Source organism: Branchiostoma lanceolatum, chromosome 7, assembly GCF_035083965.1.
Source record: "Branchiostoma lanceolatum isolate klBraLanc5 chromosome 7, klBraLanc5.hap2, whole genome shotgun sequence".
Taxonomy (NCBI): Eukaryota; Metazoa; Chordata; class Leptocardii; order Amphioxiformes; family Branchiostomatidae; genus Branchiostoma; species Branchiostoma lanceolatum.
The window spans coordinates 9768232-9789148 of record NC_089728.1 but is presented as its reverse complement, the minus strand read 5'-3'; the positions used below and the strand labels follow the sequence as shown (position 1 = coordinate 9789148).

Sequence of the window (20917 nt, the reverse complement as noted above, 5' to 3'; positions counted from 1 at the left end):
GCTCTATGACCTTGCCCGACAGGAGGCACGGAAACGCCGAGAACATGAAAGGACCAACTTCACCCTCACTGATCGACCTTTTCCGAGAAAGGCTCTTTCTAAACACACAGAATATCACCACAAAGGGAGTAACTCAGTGGGCGAGCTTCAAGGATGTCCTAGAGAAGCCATTTGTATACTGAAGTGTTGACGGTTGTGGGTACCCAGTTGAAATTAATCACAAGAAACTAACGGATATTTTGGCGTCGAAAACGTAAATGATGATACGTTAATGCACATGAAATATATTTCATTTGCGTCTGGGATGAAGATTATTGTTGGCTTATAAGAGACTGGTTAATACGCCACTACCGTCATTCCAAATTTGTGACATTGAGGCCCCAGAATTTAATCTACGGAAAGGAAAGTGGCCGTCATTGTCCGAAAGTTCACAATCGGATCCCATCAGTTACAAATTCAATCAGATTCAAAGCCCCAGCAAACTCTTTGAACGATTCGATCAAAAGATGGAATCTGGGGATTCATCTGGATGTGAAATTGAGAACATCTCACTATAAAGTGCAACATTCTAAAAGCGGAAACGTGCATGGGTAGAGAGAAAAATCGAAATCAAAATCCAATTTCACAGCAGCACGGTCTGTGAAGAATGGGATAAGGGAAAACGATACGGTGCGGCAAAGCTTATCGAACCCTATAAAGCTCACCCACTCACAGCGGATGTCTTTGACTAATAACCCAATTCTCCAAGAACATTGAGGAGTATTGAACGGGCCTTGACTTCAGAGAAAAATCAAGAACCAGTTTCGTCTCTACTAATACATGTAATATGTTCCCAACAAAGTCTAGCTACGCTGTGAGGACCGATATGTGTTTTCTCCGTTCTCGTGAATGCTCATGGGTAAAATGGGTGACGGGGGGAAAACCAGGAGGTATTATTCAGAGGAACAAGGCTAAATTTATATGTACCCACATCCGAATGCAATATTTTCAAATACATTGTCATATGTGTGAATGGGAGACAGTACTCCGCTGAATATAACTTTTTAACAGTCACATCGATATATATCATTGATAGGTTTTTTTTTCTATAACATGCTGTTGTGCTGTCATTTTAAACATTTACGATAAACAAGTTATCTTTTATGGGCTAGCTTGATGATGTTAATTCCTTGGCAGACTCACATGGGTCCATAGTTGCAGACGATGATAGTGAAGCCGTCACATTCCATCACGCCGCAGCCAACTCGGTTCGTCTCAGCCCAGACAACCTACAGAGAAAATAAGAAGAAAACACTACATGTGAAGTTGTCCGTTTATTAAAATGTCGTTATCGTTTATACCAGACCATTGAAAAGGTGGAGTGGCGGTACAACCGACCAATGATCATAAATTCTGTTGATTTTCGCGCGGTGCTTTATGGTATGGTGTCAAAGGGCAAACCCGGCAGAAGTCATCACACACCGAGATCAGACCGGGAATTTCAACTCTTCTCACAAGTTTCTCCGCACAGAAACCTGAAATACAACGTGGTCATGTCACGGAAAGTTTGCGTAGCTTAACTATGCAGCATTACAGAGGGAAACTTGAACTTAATGTCACGGGGAGGAGGTTCAACGATGTTAGTAAAATCCGAGTTGATTGGTGTAGCACAGTACGTATACGTAAACGTGGTACCTAAAAGATGATAGGTAACGCTCCTTACCAGGAATGAAAAACAGTCTTACAGCAACGGCAGGAATGTATACAATTATAAACTGGAGGTTTGCCAGACCACTTATTATAACGTACACCAATTTCCATTTTCATTTTCAGACAAAATGACAAATCTTTCTCTGACTTGGAAACTGGCCCGGTTTCCGGCTGAAATTGCACAAGGTAACTGTCATGGAGGAGAGGCCCTAAGTATAAAGGTGAGTTTTAGAACTATGTATGGCACCGGTGTGGTATGGCGCGAAACCTGCTTCTATCAGACGGCGGCCGTTGGGCGAACAAACTGGATTTGTGTGACCCTTGCCAATATAATTGTCATATGATGCACGATGTTTAAGCACTAAAAGACAACAAAACATACAAAACGTAAAAAGATTTGTTCTTTATCTTCTTACACTTCTACAGCATTTTCTGACTGAAAATGTCCAAGAGAGAGAAACAAAATTGATGACTTCGTCAGGTAATTAGTTATCGTTTTCCACTCATATGATCCTATCATTTCTGCCGTCATAAATTGTTCTCTCGCCCCCGCTACGACGGCAACAAAATTATCTCCAGGGTTCCCTGTTAGCGTTTTAAGCCACGATAATACAACACCTAGGGGGATAGTAATGCATCACATTGTTCAGACCCCTATGGCGCCCGGCACGAAAACCACCGAAGCCCGGAGATTTGGGCATGCTGCAAGCCAAACCTGCATAGACTTGAGTTATTTCCTCGATGGTTTACTGCTACGCCGCTGCTTCGTGGCGTTTCTAATGGCCGTTTTGCCTGCGGCAATCCATCGTAAAACCCAGCGGGAAACGGAAAATGCCAGAGAATAGTTATCTTAGAAAGATAAACTTGAACGACTCAGCGATGCCTTGCAGGAGGAAGTAAAAGGGGTCATGTTTTTATATTTTGATACAATGAATCGAGGTTCACAGCTTTCTAACAAACTTGCTACGACGGTGATTTAACGTGTATAGTAAGATTTCCGTTTTCTTAGTTTGAACATAGTAGAAGTATTCGATTTATCGGTGTCATTACATTTCATGCCTGCTTTGAGTGCCTCTGCTGAGTGTCCCTCATGATATACGACGCAATGTAGGGACCTTCCGAATGAAGTCCTGATGTTTGTTAGGATCGGACTGACAGAAGATTGATATTATAGAACTTCTACAGGTGCCCTGCTTATGCTTCGGTCACATTTCCAATCCGTTTGTGAAAAAGACAAATGATAAATGCATATCAAGAAAATACACAATATATGTAATTTTTCTACGTTTTGTGTCTTTTGTTGTCTTTGGTATCATATTTTTCGTTCCCACAAGCTGCCCGGCAGGGCCCTGGATTGGATATGGGACCAAAGCATTAGAGTAGAGGACAGAGTTAAGGAATATAAGGACATAACATTTAAGAGGATAGGACATCATGCTTAAGGGATGATAGGACATTATACTTAAAGCGAGAGGACGTCGGGCATCATACTTAAAGGGATGGGAGGTAGGACATCACACTTAAGGGGGGAAAGACATCATGCTTAAAGACCAGATCCTGAGATACCTAGAAGTGACTATCACAGAAGTTATCAGGTAGTCTTTGTGGAACCGAATGCTTATATATCGTGGTTTGGAATGACCAGGTCTTTGGAGAAGGGGTCTTCAAACCTCTTGGTCAGAACTTCGGAAAAGCATTCTGGTAAGATTGCGGCACAGGTACCAGATTTATTCACAGAGCTGAAAAATGACTTCGGAGTTCAAATAGTCCAAATAGTCCAAAAATGAACCGGGGTTAGGGCATCTCCAGACATTGATGGACACCATCCTGCACGACGTCAACCGAAAGCCCTTTTTAAAAGTATCGTTTTGACATTGATCGGGTTAAAAATGTCCAATGATGGACAGCACGCGCTGGGCTAAATGCATGTGCAGATGGTCATGGGCATCATCATTCAAGATGCTACGATGAAAAATTATCATATGCGTCATAGCTTTGGGAAGAACATCTCTCAAATGTTTGACAAGCGATTTAAAGAGTTATAACCATGCTGCCATATTTTACTGTTCCCCGACGCGATTTAACATGAAAAAGAAAACCATGTTGCGAAACTTGCAGTGTCACATCGAACTTGACGATTCATACAACTAGATCATAAAGTAATACTCCACAAATGTCCACACAGACGTGCGACCAGGAGAACAAATATTGCACAAGTTTGACAGAGCCATTTTTCACCCTTTAGCTCGTTGTTTTCCGACCCTCACATGACCCTTCAAAGGCATAGCATCATCAAAGCCGACTGTTGACAGTGCGCGGCGTGCAGGATATACGATAACCGACATTGATCCCGTCGCGAGAGGGCTCAACTCGGACTTTGACTGGTCGATTGTGACTGATGTTGAGGATTTTGTTGCCAATACGGCAGACTGTCTGAATATGAAAATCATATTTTCCACACTTTGCAATAGTTCATGGGACGGGCATGTCTACAGAGTTGCCGAAACATCAGATAGCTGACAGGCGCTTTTGCGTATCTGCCAATAAAATACACAAATATAAGCATGCGAATAAGAATTATCTTTCAGTTGAATTGCTTCAATGAGCATAATGATCATGATGACATGAAACAGAAGATTCATATTTCTACCTTTAGTTTCACATCTTCATTGTGTTAGTCGTCATAACAACCTTGGATAACCAGCAATATCATAATAATACAGAATTGCTATCTAATTGTGCTGAATTGAAATGAAACACAAACCAACTGCGGCGGGTTAGTATTAGAGTTGGAATATAGACTCAACTGTAATTTACTGTCGTGCTGGTGTACACTATTAAAGTAAAAGTGCAGGGCTGACGCACACACGATGTTACAAATCTGTGATGCTTAAGGCACTAAGCTGTTTTATAAGGTGTGCGCACGAAGAGACCGTAAACCGAAGATACTTCCAGTTTATTTATGACATTATGTTCTACCGTCGACCACCACGCATATAGATTTATAAGACCAAACACGCTATGCGTTAGACCGCAATAATGAATTCTTGGATGGTTCCAAAAAGTTACTTCTGAGTTAGAATTTACTGTTATGAATGATATGAATGGGGTACGCAGACCAGGATCCAACGTCCAGTACTGGTGGCTCGTCACTACGTCCTGGTCAGCCCCAATATTTCTCTCCTCGTTCTCTGGCTGACCGCCATTTCAACTCTCCTTCCACACAACTTTGAGGATAGATCTTATAGCACGTGTCTCCTAAAATCCGTTTTCATAATCAGAATTCATTTTGGTGTTGAAGTGCAAAAGCTGAACTTTCTTCGTATTTGTTAGAAAACTGTACCCTTATCGTCTGTCTATATTGCAGCGAAGCTTGCCTGCAATCCTTTGATAAGAGCTTTATAGGTGTGAACGTAGCCGTGTCGCTTTATGTAGATTGGCTTTGCACGAAAAATCATGCAATATTCTCCCTCAAAGCACTTATGATTGTTCTGAATTCATATTATCTTTCAACGCACTTATCAATTCTCCAATGTCACATTTTCTTTCAATGCACTTATCATTTTTTCCATAGAACAGATAAGAGGTTTCTAATTTCACGTCACTTCACGCATCATACGCACCGGTGAACTCCCAGTTAAAGTAGAGACATGTTGCCGCCGTTTAGGATTCGGAAGATTTATCTGACACATCGGCGTTTACGCAAGAGGTGCGGTCATTACCTGAAAATGTCTGGTTTGAGATGTGATGATTGCTATGTGGAGCGGGAGGTTTGAGCATTGCTTGTTAGATAAGGGCTTAATCATGACCATACTTTAAAGAGACGGCGGGATTAGTATTTACGGCAATGTTGATGTATTTGTTTCATCGTACTTGCCACGCCTGAGTTGCGTTGTTGCTGATCAAGTATGGAAAATAAAAGGAAAGGGAATATTGCTTATGGAATAAGTAATATGGTAGTGAAGACTATCGTCACATTAAAAGCATTTACCAAGATGCGCTGTGCATATTGTCAAAATTTAGTTGTAAGATAGTAAAACATGGTATTTTGTTTAACATTGGCAACTCGCACCTTTCTTTATCTTATTCAAGGCAACTGGACAAAACCAGGTGTCGAAACTACACTTTATTCTCCTTAAAATCCATTGGATGTCAGAAAACTGCATCGTAAGCACTGATATGTAACCAGGGATGCTATCTGTTAAGTCTGAAATGTCAAGAGCGGGCTCCGACCAGGATCGCTTATGATCCAGCTGATTGCACCGTGCGAATTGATTTCACATCACCGAACACTTCTTCCTGGATATTTCACACTCTCCGGGAAGGCGCCACTCCAAATCCCACGGCCATTGCCCGAGCAGAGGTATCGTTATTGGATCTAGTTCTGACGGGCTGACGGATGAACAAACGAGGGGAATGGTTGTTCCGATATCGAATGTCAACTTGTAGATCTCATCGCGTTCTATCGATACTTCCAGAAGGAAACTTGTTACAGCTGCAAAACTGGACGTTACCATGGGGTGACCCCCGGGCCAGGCTAATCTGCAACTTGGCTTTGGAAATTTAATGTGTAGTCGTGGCCGAAGTTTGAAAAACTAAGTTTAACTTTGTTACAGACAGACTCTAGCCATTTGTTTTCTTTATTTGTTCTTCTTCTTCCAGCACAGATATCTGTAATCTTGAACGTGCTCGGACTGTAAGAAACGCCTGTGAAGAAATACAAGTTACCGCCTTATTTCTCGGACGCTAGAAGCCTAGCTTATGTCAAGATTGGGCACATGCACATCAATTGAACACGCTTGGACAGTATCACAAAACTACACTGCAATGCAGTTGAACAAAATACGAGTGATGACAAACTCCAGAGCGTAGATTCACATCAGCACATTTACAGTTTCCTATATCCATGGCTTCGCCAAAAGCCATAAAGTTTACAGCATGGGTGCTTGAGCACCGTATGAACGATAAGAGATAACAAATTCCTGATAAGGTACAAGTAGCAATGTGGAAGAAAATAATCGCGAACATTTCGGAATGGGTAAAAGATAGTAACCTGTAGAATACATTATCGTTACTTGATATTCTGTGTGCACGCGTGCAAGTAGTGGCTGCCAGTGTGAGACTTTGAACGATGAGCCCTCTTCTTTAATTCCCCACCGCTGCTACATCTTCGGCGAGGCTCAGTAGCGACTTGTAGCCACACAGGCTCTGAGAGGAGCGTGTAGCCACACAGGCTCTGAGAGGAGCGTGTAGCCACACAGGCTCGGAGAGGAGCGTGTAGCCACACAGGCTCGGAGAGGAGCGTGTAGCCACACAGGCTCGGAGAGGAGCGTGTAGCCACACAGGCTCGGAGAGGAGCGTGTAGCCACACAGGCTCGGAGAGGAACGTGTAGCCACACAGGCTCGGAGAGGAGCGTGTAGCCACACATGCTCGGAGAGGAGCGTGTAGCCACACAGGCTCGGAGAGGAGCGTGTAGCCACACATGCTCGGAGAGGAGCGTGTAGCCACACAGGCTCGGAGAGGAGCGTGTAGCCACACAGGCTCGGAGAGGAGCGTGTAGCCACACAGGCTCGGAGAGGAGCGGAACTTTCCTCAGACTTACTGAAGTCATTTGGAGAAGACGAACGGTCTAATCAGCCTTGGTCTAAATAACTTCGGGGGAAAATTCGTCACATGGTCTAGGATTGATTTGTAGTTCATTCAGACCGCTCTTAGAAAAACTTGCCAGGTACGGACATCAATATACTAGTATGCATTTTAGACAGATTATGAATATTTCATAGTCTAAGAGGGTAAGATAAATTCTAAGCATATATAGTTGCGCACAACTTGGCCATCCGTTTATCATTTCACCAAGCAAGCATAACCAGCAATGTACATCGTCCTGAAAGAATGTTATCAAACTAAGTGAAAGCGTTTTGAAAATTATATGCCGATTAGGAATGATAAAAAGCCGTCGTAAAAAGGCTTTGTAAGTAGATACGCGCGAAATGCTCTTACCATGTCGGACACGGTTTGGGAAGTGACATTTTTATACAGTCCCGTTCTCCTGAGCTAAAAAGTTACGACTGTTATGTGCTCATACACATTGTAGTGCCAATGCCACTGAAATTTATCAGCACAACTCCAGTCTTGCTCTATTTTACGTCTATGAAAAGGTGGAAATCCTCACATGGCTCACATCAGTCACGTTGCTTTAGAAAGCTAACTTAGTTTTAGTTAGAGTTCTACAAGGTCGTATATTTACTCATAAGTGCAATACGTTGGGCCGCAGCACTTCTTAACGCCACGCTCTTGTGCTAACGTATTCAAGTCACGATCCCGTTCTCCAGTTATTTAGACTCTTCTTTATCCAGCACCTACTTTATTTTAGACGTGCTTTTCGGAGGACGGTGTCAAATAACGATGAATCGCAAACAGCTCGTGTTTTTAAATATTCAGGTATAACACCACACGCTTTTCCGTGCGACCAGGCTGACGAGAATGTTTAGAGATGCATATGGCATGTCGACTTAGCTTTATAGATACGAACAGGTTTTAAGATAATGAAAGCATGCTCATGATATTCTCTAGACGATGGCTGTTTTAGAGCAAAACACAGAAGAAATGCTTACACAATAGGATATCCATGAACACTGGAAACTGAAGTAGGAGACTGTAGGATTGCGGATGATTAGATTCCATGAAAAATAGCTTCATAGGAAGCGTGTAAAGGTGGCAGCCTTATATCGGAAAGCGGATCTCGTTTATCTATCGAAAGGTCGCTGACACAACGTGCTGAATGAATGTGTCTAATTCTCGTAAATGATGATGGGCCATAGCTAGCGGATGGGCGTCCCGTTTACTACAAAGGAAGATCACCAGGAGAAGCGTAATGTTTCCCCAGAGGTGTACACAGTTTCTTGACTGATCTAGTTCAGTCGGCGTTTTGATATTGCTTGCGTGCTATCTTTCTGATTGGTGCCATTTTCCTACCATTTACCACTAATGTGCAACAGGCGATATGCAATCACTTGAGTTGGTGATGAATTAGTGCTGGCATCTTTTCAACAGCGAAGACGTGTGGTCCTCAGAAGTAGATGATTTGTGTGATTCAACGAGGAATGTGTTTGAAATATTAAGTGTAAGAAAGCGTGGAAATCATGATCATTGACTGCAGTGGCGTTCGCGTAAAAAGCAAAATGTGTTCTCCATTTGACGAAGTGAACGAAAAGGCACCAGACGTAATGTATGATTCCAAAACGTCAAACTGACTGTATAAATGATCTCTACATCATCTGGACATTTACAGAGCCGTTCTGACCTTCCTGGAGACCGTTTGGCAATAGTGATTGATATATTCTGCACCCGACAAAACTGATGGGGCGGTTTATCAAACACGGTGCGGCAGAGTGTGAAACAGTCGATAGTCTAGTAACGTTAGTACTCCTTGTTTTTGAACGCCTCAGCGCCACCTGTAATGTATGATGTGATTGGCCAACGATAGACGTTGAGTATAGAATATTTGCTGTGCATCTTAAGGCGCATTTTGTTGACATTATGAGCTGCCAATGGGACTATTTGGATCACGCCTAACAGAGGACGACTGTGTTGAATGTGTAGACTTCAGCGTGAGGCTGGAGGCAAGTGATGTAGGGACGACGCATTGCTCTAAGCTACAAATTTATCATTTAAGCTACCTACCTTGCACAGTTTGCCTTCGGTTTTATCGAGAGAATACCATGTGACAAGAGGCTCGGTCAAAGTGGTAAACATTTCACGTACAGGGATAATCTTGATCGGCTGGAACCGCTAGAGAATAGGGGGCAACTTAAAGTCACCGTTAACGTTCTGTTGACTTTTCCCAAAGAAACTGACCTTGCGTGCAGGCAGCCAACTGTTTAAGTGCTTTTGAGGAATACAGCGGAAAGGGAACAGCGCTTAGGCTTAGGAAGTATCTCGACAAGGATCAACAAAGGATTACATAGATTCTTGGGACACTTCCCGAAGCTTTAAGATGCCTGACGGGTCATCTTAAATGCCGCAGCTGAGCCACATGCTTCAGGACAAATGACAACCCATTTCCGTGATACTACGAAAGTCTGGGTTTCCCAAAGGAAATGGGTATAGCCCAGGGGTGTAGTGGGAGGATGTGGGTGAAAAGTGGAAAAATACAGCCAGCAACAATTTGCCAGCAAACGCATGATATTTCTCTACCTAGTTTACTCTAGCAGATTCGAACAAACCTTTTCATTTAAAATTGTGCATCGTTTAGATCGCCGGATTGAAACATCATAACCTCCAGTGTTAAAAGACGGAAGATCTTTTTCGAGGACTTAGCTAGACGTTAACTAACTATGTTAAGATATGCTAGGGTAGTTTTCATTAGTGTTTGTTTGTTTGTGACCCCTTCACTGTATGAAGTTGGTTATCTCCGATGAGGCAGACCATTACATGTGATGTATGGTACTGTTACAGTCACAGTCACCTATATGATGCGCCTTCTTACCTGTGTGTAGTGACCGCACTCCCGCCCCTCGTTACACGTGAGAGTGTCGAAGTGATAGTCCACCACTTCACCGTACCAGTCCTGGATGGGCTGCGGGCTGCGCGACATCCTGGGGGAGCCCTTCCACAGGTTCTGTCCGATCTGTCCGTACGGCGGCGACTCCACGTCCACCTGGCCGTGCTCGAACTCACACTTGTCGGCCCAGGCCTGCGACATGGCCGCCAGCTCGTCATGCCACTTCTGAGGATGGACACAGAAAAGAAATGGGTGTATCAAACACACTGATGTAAAACAGAACCTGCTTAAGATGAATAGATTGAGAGAATCCCTGTTTGATGGAGCGCATGCAGAAAAGCAAGGATTGACTGGTACCCTCCAATATGCTTCGATCTGGTTGCTTTGTCTTTTGCTTTGTCATAACCTCTGGAGTGACAAAAACCATATTCACATGTGCCTCAGGCGTAGATATGTAATACCACGAGATCTGAATCAGTATTCGTCCACCAAAATTTGCTAAGCATTTTTAAAGAACTGAAACTGGTGAGAGAAAGAAACCGTGTAGGCGTTTTCAGTTCCCTCACGTTTTGAGATTAACCGGAGCCGTGATAATTTACACATCTGAAGAACAATGGTCGGACCACCTTAAGATGTCACTGTACAACCGTTCATCCTTTCCACCCTTGATGGAAATCTATCATTTTAACACTCTACGTTTGTTTTCTGCGAGCCCCATATGGGCTGCATAAATCTAGGAATCCTAAAGGTACAGTATGGACAGAATGTAAGATTGCCAGATATTCTCCAATTATCTCGTGATCGTACCGCGACATTGAGGAAAGCACGTATACATTATGAAGATTTCACCGTGTTAACAACATCTAACGTATTTCCATCATTAGTGATATCTGATAAGTGAGAACAAATGTGCGCTGCACCCAATGGAGCCGTTCGATAACCACACCAAAATAGCTCCGAACTGAGTTAGCGGCTATCATAACAAAAGCCCGATTTCTGGCGTTGAAACTGGCCTTCAATAATGTTGATCCCACGACTATAGAAAAATCGATGTCTGGAGCGCCTGTAAAATCGCATGAACATCAATAAAGCTTTTTGCTCTGTTTTCATACGCATTGAACCGATACGTTGTCTATGTGTGTCTATTCTTACCGTGAGCTGCCCGGGAAAACCGCTATTGTATAAAATAACAGAAATGGATAACTTCTTGCCTGAGACCGATGATAAGAAAATATTTCTACTCTTCAATTTCTTCAATAAAGAATGGCACCCCAGTCCTTACATCTGCTTCGAGATAAGATAATCAGTGCTCAACCCACGCAAGAACACGTCCATGACCTTTGTGTCAGCAGCTTATGTGAGCCATTATCTGATAACAGAGAAAACATGTCATCAATTTGGTGATATACACTCGTTTTTCGAAGGTCTATTCGATGCCCTGATGATATCCTGATGCGAAAACTGCATCGTGTAACGTTAGCAGCCTTTCTTTATTTCTTTATTTCTTTATTTGAATTTACCACATGGAAAAACAAGTGGAAGGGAGGACAAAACAGGTGTATCAACACCTTTACAAGTTGTCCTCCCAAACCTGAAATGATAATAGAAAACAATACGAAACCAAATCTAACAATAAACTTTAGACATCAAAAGTCAGTAAACATGAATATACAATTCGGTTACAATTATACACAGAATAGATTATATACAAAATTATCAAATATCATTATATACAGAGTAAAAAGCTAATTATAATACTAATGTAGCCTTAAAGCAGTGCATGAGGCACACCCACAAGATGTGGACCAAGAGCAGGGGACGTCGATATTGAACTGGGTGTCAAATCTCACAAACGTGGCTCTCACAAGCGATCGCTTGAATGACAAGATGTTAGACTTTTCAGTGGCTTTAACCCTGACTCGACTGATACACAACAAAGATAGCGAGCGTTGTTGAGACGTTAGTGCGTATGGCTGTGTATCTTTTCACTCAATATAAGACTGTTATAAGCGCTTTGTAACACAATGTCCGTAAAACGCTTTGCACAGTCCTACAAGATTGCCTTCACTAAAGCAAAGCGCAAGCTATTTTTGCTGCGGCTTTTGACGTGCACCATAGCATAAAGGCTTACTTGCATCCGTGCCCATTTATGATCCTTTCTCCACGCTATCAGTACTTAACTTTAAGGTTGGTGTTTCGTTTTATGATCCAATTACCAGCAGCACTCTGACTGTTAAGTTCAGTGGTTCTTTGGACGATTCCGAATGATTTAATCTCGACCCCAATACTGCGGAGTCATTGAATCGAACGGTCGCGAACTGATGCGAATCGCCTGCTCTTTTCAGTTTTACGACTTCAGGCGTTTATGCGAGCAATGGTAACAAAACAAAATACGTCCATGGCAGTTACGTCTGCAACTTGGTTTACTCTACCTCTGTTCCCGATAAGGAATTGGGAATATGTGTATGAAACAAACTTTAAACTTGCTATACTTGACAGGACGAGTCGACTTAGTGAGCTTTTCTTTTATTTAGAAGAAACTAAGTTAAAAATTTTACGAGTCTTCTTGTCTCTGCTCACTGCCTCCACTGACTACACCGTCATAATGATTCATAGGACACCTTTTGAAACGTCCCGTAGTGTAGCTGATCATTGAGGGGGGTAGTTACATGTCGATGTCGTGCCCTGATGAATTTTGATCAAAAAGAAACTTAATGTTGTAGTAATTGAAATAATTAAAAGATAAAACAACCATCTTGAAAAAGTGTTACATGGCACATGTATACGCGTTTTTCGCATTTCAATGAGGGAACCGATCTTGCCCACGGTGTGGAAAAAGAGCCTTTGCTACACGGTCGTTCTTTTTACTATTCTCAAGAAGCGTGTTTCACAGCATACAAGCCTCTTGGTGGCTCGCATACTTCTATGGCAGCGTGAAAGAAAAGCACAAATACATTCTCCGCACTCCGATGGAAGTGTGCCAGTCTGCTGGTACCGTAGGATTTGCATGCAGGGCAGTTCCCATCCGTCCATTATTCAATAGCAAACAGACATTTAAGTCCATTTAAACACCTTTAATGGTGGGCGTGAGTTGGAGCGCCTTTGACACAACCTTGGCTCGGAACTGCCGACTGACGGTGATGCATGCTCCATTATGTAACGAATTTGCCGAGCTGTGCGACTAATTCGCGCTCGTGGGCTCTAATCGAAAGTAGCCGTTAGACTGACGGTATGGTAGGTATTGGCTGAACATCCGGACCATGCATAACGCCTTGCTGCGCAGACAGGGAATCTAACAGGATCTGGTAAGACGCGTACGGAATAAACCTGATAAAGACATGCAATTTTTCACCTCGAGAGGGGTATACTAAGTAGAAGGAGGTAAATTTGACTGTCCATACATCAATTCATTTAAGTTTATTCAGTTCCAGTGCGTTTCTATGTCGCGCCAAAGAAGATAGATAAAGCACCCCTCTCACCAGACCCGCGGCACGGTGGTGGCGTCGCTGCGTCCTAAACTGGATTTGTGTTACCCTTGACTTTATAATGGGAATATATTTCAAAAAGTACAAGTATGACCAAAAAGACAACAAAACACACAAAGCTTAAAAAGATTCGTTTTATGTCGATGAAATTCATTGAGCGCTTTCTCAATTCGACCGGCCGCAGCGACGCCGCCAGCGTGCCGCGGGTCCAGTGAGAGGGGGGCTTAACATTTTACCATCTCCTCACATTTATTCTGATAGCGCTGACAGCAACAGATTCTCTTGGCCCGGACCCAAAAATCAGTCAGATGAAGAAAACTCCACTTCGCCTCTGATATCGATACATATAGTCGTGCTGCAGAGATATACCTCAGATCAAAAGAAGGGGTTTCTACTTCCATCAGCACAGGTTGACCCGTGAGCCCTGGATTCCCCATGTCACGACGGGCGCCACTTACGAAACTGACCGACATGACTGTAGACACTGGGAACGCGCCCTGTGGGAATGTAGAGGGATCTACATTTTGCAGTAGACGCATACTTAAGCCCCCCCCCCCCCCCCCCTCTCACTGGACCCGCGGCACTCAACGACAAAAAACGACTCTTTTTAAGCTTTGTGTGTTTTGTTGTCTTTTTGGTCATACTTGTACGTTTTGAATGATATTCCCATTATAAAGTCAAGGGTAACACAAATCCAGTTTAGGACACAGCGACGCTGCCAGCGTGCCGCGGGTCCAGTGAGAATGGGGCTTGAGATGGCACATTGTTAACTGTAGGGTGGACTAAGGATCCATCAAAAACATCGTCGGGTACTTGCAGAACCACGTTGTCGACTGTGCGAGAAAATCGTGCTTTAGAAACCTCCACTATGCTCTATAGCGAACAGGAAGCAGTGGAAAGAATTGGAGAAAGACTGAATGCAGCTGCATAGTGTCCAGACCACTACAGCAGCAGAATGCATTGTACTAATAATATAGTGTGATACTTACAAATGCGTAACATATGGGACCTGTTAAGCCTCTTTCTTGATTATATGCCCCTCAAGGAATGTCAACGGATTCATATTATCTCTACAAATCCACTTATACTTATGATAGGAAAATGCCTGTTGTACTAAGCGTATTTGGCTAACTGTTGAAAACAGAAGGCCGCCTCATCTAAAAACCTCTGACAGGGGTCCACTCTGTCCCGCGCCAGACGAGAATTACCTTCATCGCGTCTCATGTAGCGAAAATCTATTGTCTCCGGGAGGTCTTGTCCAATCCCCCTGAAGCTTTTAAACAAGATTTGATCTAACTCCCGATGAAGCCATTAGTGAGGACGCATCGATCTTTCCAAGTTTCCATGCTGGTACGATGTTCTTTATCTGCGCGCTTTGAAGCTGTGCACTTCAATGCAAGTAGACGGAAACGCTTCTGTGGTGCCGACGTATCCAAAATACTCTAAGAGAGTTCCGTTGTTTAACGGGCACTGATATCTGTGGTAGCGTGAGAAAGTGGCTGAAGAGGTTTACAACAGCGGCAATCCGGGCAGTTGGAAGTCGCCTGATCGTAAACATTCCTACAGAAGAGCTTGTTCATTACCCTTATGTCAAAACAGACTTCAGTCAGATATACGACCCACAAAGACACCGCCTGGTTCATCCAGTGCAAAGAGCTTCGACACGAAGAGAGAAGTACCCGATGGCCCTTCCACCGTGAGTGTCTAAACATCTGTCATGATGATGAGGGCAGCAGTGTACAAGTACTCTCAAACACGGTCGTTTTTTTAGTTAGTAGTTTTACTCAAAGCCCGACAAACTTTGCAGATGTAAACATTTGGGGTTAATTCGCACCCCATTGCAGATATCAATTGTTTCACTTCTAGTGATGAAAGACCTCGAGACCTGCGGAAACTGTTAATAGGAAGGATTACGATTTTTTTGGAATAGTCTTACAAAGAACGGGATATCAACTTAAGGTATTGTTGAAGGGTGGCTGAGGAATTTTGGGATGTTTTTGAAAAAACCCTTTCTTAAGCATTATAAACCTTCCTCAACCTTAATTTTTTTCAGGTAGTACCTTATAGCAAGGTGATAATGCATGCAAATTATTATGATGTCATAATTACGTCATCAAGATTTATAAGGCCACGCCCCTTTTTTAGAAAAAAACGCTCTCCTTGGCTTGTGCTTCGATGTTCATCAATATAACTTTGCAGGAATGTACATGATAGTAATACTTAAAGAATGACGCGTGTCAACGCGAATATTTTGAAATATCGATTTTTGGTGAATTTTTTTGGTTATCAAACAAACAAAAATCGCCAAAAATCGATATTTCAAAATATTCGCGTTCACGCCTTATAAATCTTGATGACGTAATCATAACATCATACTAATTTGCATAAATCATCACCTTGCTATAAGGTACTACCTGAAAAAAATTAACGATGAGGAAGGTTTATAAAGCTTAAGAAAGGGTTTTTTCAAAAAAATCCCAAAATTCCTCAGCCACCCTTCAACAATACCTTAGGAGTTCGCCAAAATGAATTGCTGCTATCTACCCCGTTCTTACCGCTATCTCATTTTACAAACACGATCCCCGTGCCATAGAGTTGTCATTAGTCGACATCAAAGATGGCATTTTAACACCTTCTTCATTTTGCCTGAAACTTCAAAGCCTCTGCCTCCGGAGTAAATGGACATGGCTAAGTGTGCCTTAGATGGAGATGGATATTCTGATGACTTTCCACCAGTATGAGAATTAGATAGCCATCACCTTAAAACCTGGCCCCAGCCCAAGGGTGGCACCAGAACGAGATGTGAGCGGTGAGAGTCAATGGACGATGAGCCATCAGCAGTTGGCAAACCCATGAACATCAATAGTTTCGCCATTAGGTCAATAGATGAGCTCCAAAATAGGAGGGTCGGTCGATAGAGCATATCCGGGTTATGGGGAGAAGATGGCTGTATTGTCAATACATGTGGATTGACTGAACTGCAGAATCATGGCTATCATTTTTTTTCTAACTTTCGCGATGATTTGACCTTGTCTGTATGAGATTGCATAATTTATTCACAGTAGTGACACACGCTTGTTGGCAAGAATTTTCCACATTTCCGTGTGCTCGAGTACGCGTTCGAGTACGAGTACGCATGCGAAACTGTGTTTCTATTAATCAAATATAATCATCACCATCCTTTTCCCCCTGATGTTTCCAAAGAACATCCTGCGCCAGCACTTATAGCAGCAGTTGAACATTACACATTACGCCCTGCCGCAGCAATCATCTAAGGTTACTGTTCCACAGTTCTTCCCCCCTCGTCACGGGATCAGCCTTTACAGGTGGTACTTAACCACAGACGACCATGTTGTCAATGATAGCCTTTCACTGGAAACTAAATGGGAATGTGCGGTTACAAGATCAAAGTCTGCGGCCAGACGTCGTGTTATGTGGCGCTTGCCCGTAAAATGTGGTCATTACTTTTCAATACAGCTGGGAAGGGGTGATTTCAGGTGAACGTGGCCAAGAGTTGCCACGAACATTTAACAGTCTATGTGGAATCTTCGAGCTCACAGCCACACCGACTTTCTGGCAGTTTCATGTAAAAAAAAAACCTTACGCCTCAGCGAAAACGCCAACGATAACAGCAATATCCTACCAAAGTAGTTCCCGATAAGAAAATGACGAGATAAAGAAGAATAAATCTGTACACAGCAGATAACATCGACTTTCTCACGCCATAAAGGAAAATGTTGGTCAATACATTCTCATTTGTACTGTTCCATGAAGTCCAAGACCAATCCATTGTCGTTATCTTTCCAAACGTGCTAGCGCTGCTGCTTTTTTTATCAGCTTCCACCAAGAATTATCGATTCTTCTGCAAAATACACTGGAACAGACCTGCATTTTCAGAGCCGAGATTATCTATATGATGAGTGATTTGGTCCGTAATGGTTCATGTACTTGTCAGTGGGTTGATTTGTTGGTTGGTGGGTTGGTGATTGAGTGATAACTACAAAAGTATTTTCCAACCGTTAATCTGTATGGCAAAGGTGCATTTGCCTCTAATGTTCGTTCTTAGCTTCACTACAATAAAATATCGGTACTTGAAACTAAGCAGTAGCCAACATCACAGCCGTAACGTTCGAGGGTCATCGTTTCCAGCTAAATCCGGTTTACCTTATTAGCAGTTAACACGGTTTTACGTTCTAAATGGAACCTTTTAATCTGTCTACAGGAAATGAGAGCTACTTAACGACGTTGAACGTCGTAAGTCTGGAGAGCATTAAGTAACTTTAAAGCACGTAAAATGTTCCAATCTCATCAGCACAGGTCGTGTGCGAGAGACGCACGATTTCCGACACAATACTTACAGACGATGATAGGATTCAACAGGCTTACTCTGTACTACATGCACCAAATACGTCTCGGTGTAGAAAGAGGATATTGCTATTTTCTGGTAATAAAGGAAGTCGAAATGGAACACTTTATCGGACAGACTGTAAAATGAATATTACAACCAGAGATTCTGAGAAAAGGAAATTGCTGTTATTATCAGCAAATCAGGCGAGGATAGGAAATGTCATGGTCATGTTCATCATTATAGTTCTGGATTTGGGGATTAGGGGCATATTCTAAAAAAAATGACAGAGAGGTCCTAGAAGATGGATTTTCCACGAACGCTTTGTGACAGCATATTTGTGTAAGGGTGAGCGTTTTTCTCCGTGGCGCAATCCGTATATCCGATAGTAAATAAATGTATTCTTAGGGGTGCGATTCTCTGGTACATTAACGCTCTCTAATCTGGGCAATATATCAGCAGATGGTACTCATCAGAAGACTCGTAATTTTTGACAGAAGGAAAAAAACATTAATAAAACTGTAGGCTACAATTGCTATATTTTGGAACGAAATTAGATCAAAGTGAATCATATACATAAGAGAGTACAATTCCCATACTTTGCCAAATAAAACCACTACACACTGGCAAGACAAATAACCAGGGAAATAGACGGCATCCGGAATGTTTGACGTCAACTTGCTGAATGTGGCAGCTAGCTTATTAAGAACATTCATGTTTAGCACATTTCTAAATTTTTCTGTTTTTGATTTTACTCCATGTCTATCTTGATCGATGTGTGCGTTCACGTAATTACAAACCATTGCTGATAAAGCGTACTCCAGAAAAGGACGAACATACGCTCTTATCAGCAAAGGGATTAGACTACAGGGCTCGAGGAGTATGAAATATTTGTTCGCCGCATATTTGATAACAACATATAGTATCCCACAGCGGGTTCTTGTATTGAACTGTCGCCAGACAATATCGTCGGTAATACCATCGGCGTGTCTCCGATAAGAGATCTAAGCCTGTTGTGCTTTACAGCGTTTATTGGAACTGTGTTGACGAAGTGCAACATTGGCGGAAATTACCGCGACATATCCACAAGCTGTCAAGGGCCGATCGCAATTTTGTCACAGTTTACGTTCAATTTCTTAGTTGAGTAACGTATAAATTTAAAGTTTCCATGAACAGTCTTTATTACCCCCTCCGAATAGAGAAGGTACCAGTAATGTCTTTGATGCGGCTGGTTGGTTATGCCTAGCATTCCCAAAACGGGGCCCGGTCGGGCAGCTTGCGGGAACTAAAAATATTATATAAAAGACAACAGAAAGACACAAAACGTGACGTGAAAAATGACTCCGGACCATAAATTGTGTATTTTCTTGATATGCACTCTTCTTTTTTTTCGTTGTCGCAAACAGCCCGGCCGGGCTCCGGCTTGGAAATGACCCTAGCATTAGTTGGATAATCAGGCAGTCTGTTGGCTGGCTGGTTGGTCGGTTGTCTGGGTGGTTTGTAAACATAAGGTGGTATAAACGGGATCGTTATGAGTTATGACGTGGAGTAGTTCCTGGAAGTGCTAGCTTGATTCAGTCGTAGTTATTTTTGGTGGAGACTTACGTCACATCAAGAAGAACATTGGTCACTGGGAACGACTGGAGTGGGCAGACTGAACGAGACATCGATCACAACTGACCAAATAAGCTTCCCTTGACAAGACTCCGCACTCCACATAACTACAGGTCGCACAAAGGGGGCCGTATTGATCGCCATCCGAGAGACTGTTGACTTGATAGCGTCTATCAGTTGCTATGGTGACTGTGAAAGCTAAATTACGTGATGTCATAGTAGGTCAGACGGAGGGGAGACTATTTGTCCGGGACGTTATCGAACTTTTACAGTGATAATGATAGGGGGGATGATATGGATGTGTTGCACATTCAACTTGGTAGAGCAGCATGCCCTTTCATGTACAATCTGCAGTTGAGCACATTTTCACAGACATCTTAGACAAGCCCTTTTCTCGGTGTGATAACGACTTTGATCAAATTGCCTACACACGCTTATTCAGTAGACCATATTGCAATCCTTATCTCATCTCAGTGTCTCATCTTTTGTTGTCGCTTCTCTTTATTCGTTGATAGGACCTATTGACAGATGCCAGGCGAGGACGTGACTGTAATTCAAGGATCATGTGTGAGTTGTTGATGACGTAAGGGCATCAAACAGTCGTTATATAGGATCATAGACAACAGCCGGAAAATTGGATTATAATTGCTTTCTCTAGTGTGGTGGGTGTGTGATAATTAAGGAAGATCTCAGAAGATGATTACGCTATAGTTAGAGACAATGGTTGGTAAGAGATGCAGCATTGCTGCATCGCGTGACATGACAGGATCATCTGTTTCAATTCAGGTTTGATCTCATTTTTGTGACAAGATTGTGGAACTGCAGTCTTCAGATTGATAGTTAAGAAATCAGTGCGAATGGTAAGCGTGTGATAAGATTGAATTGAACATATCTGGAAAGATACATGCCGAAGTTGCCGAAGTCAAGAGAATAATATTAATTTCGGGGTGATGTAATATAAATGTACACTAGTATTCGGCTACTCAAATTGCATAATTATTCATACGACAATGTTTTCATCTCCTGAAGATGAATGGGCATTTCATCACCCGATGTTAACGGTTCCTTGGAGACAGAGGGTGGGGGTTGGGGGTCGTTCCCATGAGCTGATGAAGCGAATTATTATTTCATTAGAACTCCGATGCACTAGCAGACCCGATCACATGGTTCATATTTGAGAAAATTGCGTCCAGCTTCAGCGTCCTTCACATTGGCTCCACATTCTCGACATAAGGCCATTTTGATTTGATTACATACGTGTAGATGACATCCTCTGGGAA

General features: G+C 42.7%; 1 protein-coding gene across 1 annotated transcript in view; it reads right to left on the bottom strand.

Annotated features, from left to right (window-relative positions):
* LOC136439119 (cysteine-rich venom protein-like) overlaps window positions 1–20917 on the bottom strand; it is a 43693-nt gene that overhangs the window by 17336 nt on the left and 5440 nt on the right. Inside the window, exons 2-3 of the mRNA XM_066434316.1 lie at window positions 10179–10418; window positions 1183–1268 (exon numbers count right to left, since the gene is read on the bottom strand). Coding sequence (XP_066290413.1) covers window positions 1183–1268; window positions 10179–10418 — 326 coding nt within the window. The remainder of the gene's footprint in view (window positions 1–1182; window positions 1269–10178; window positions 10419–20917) is intronic.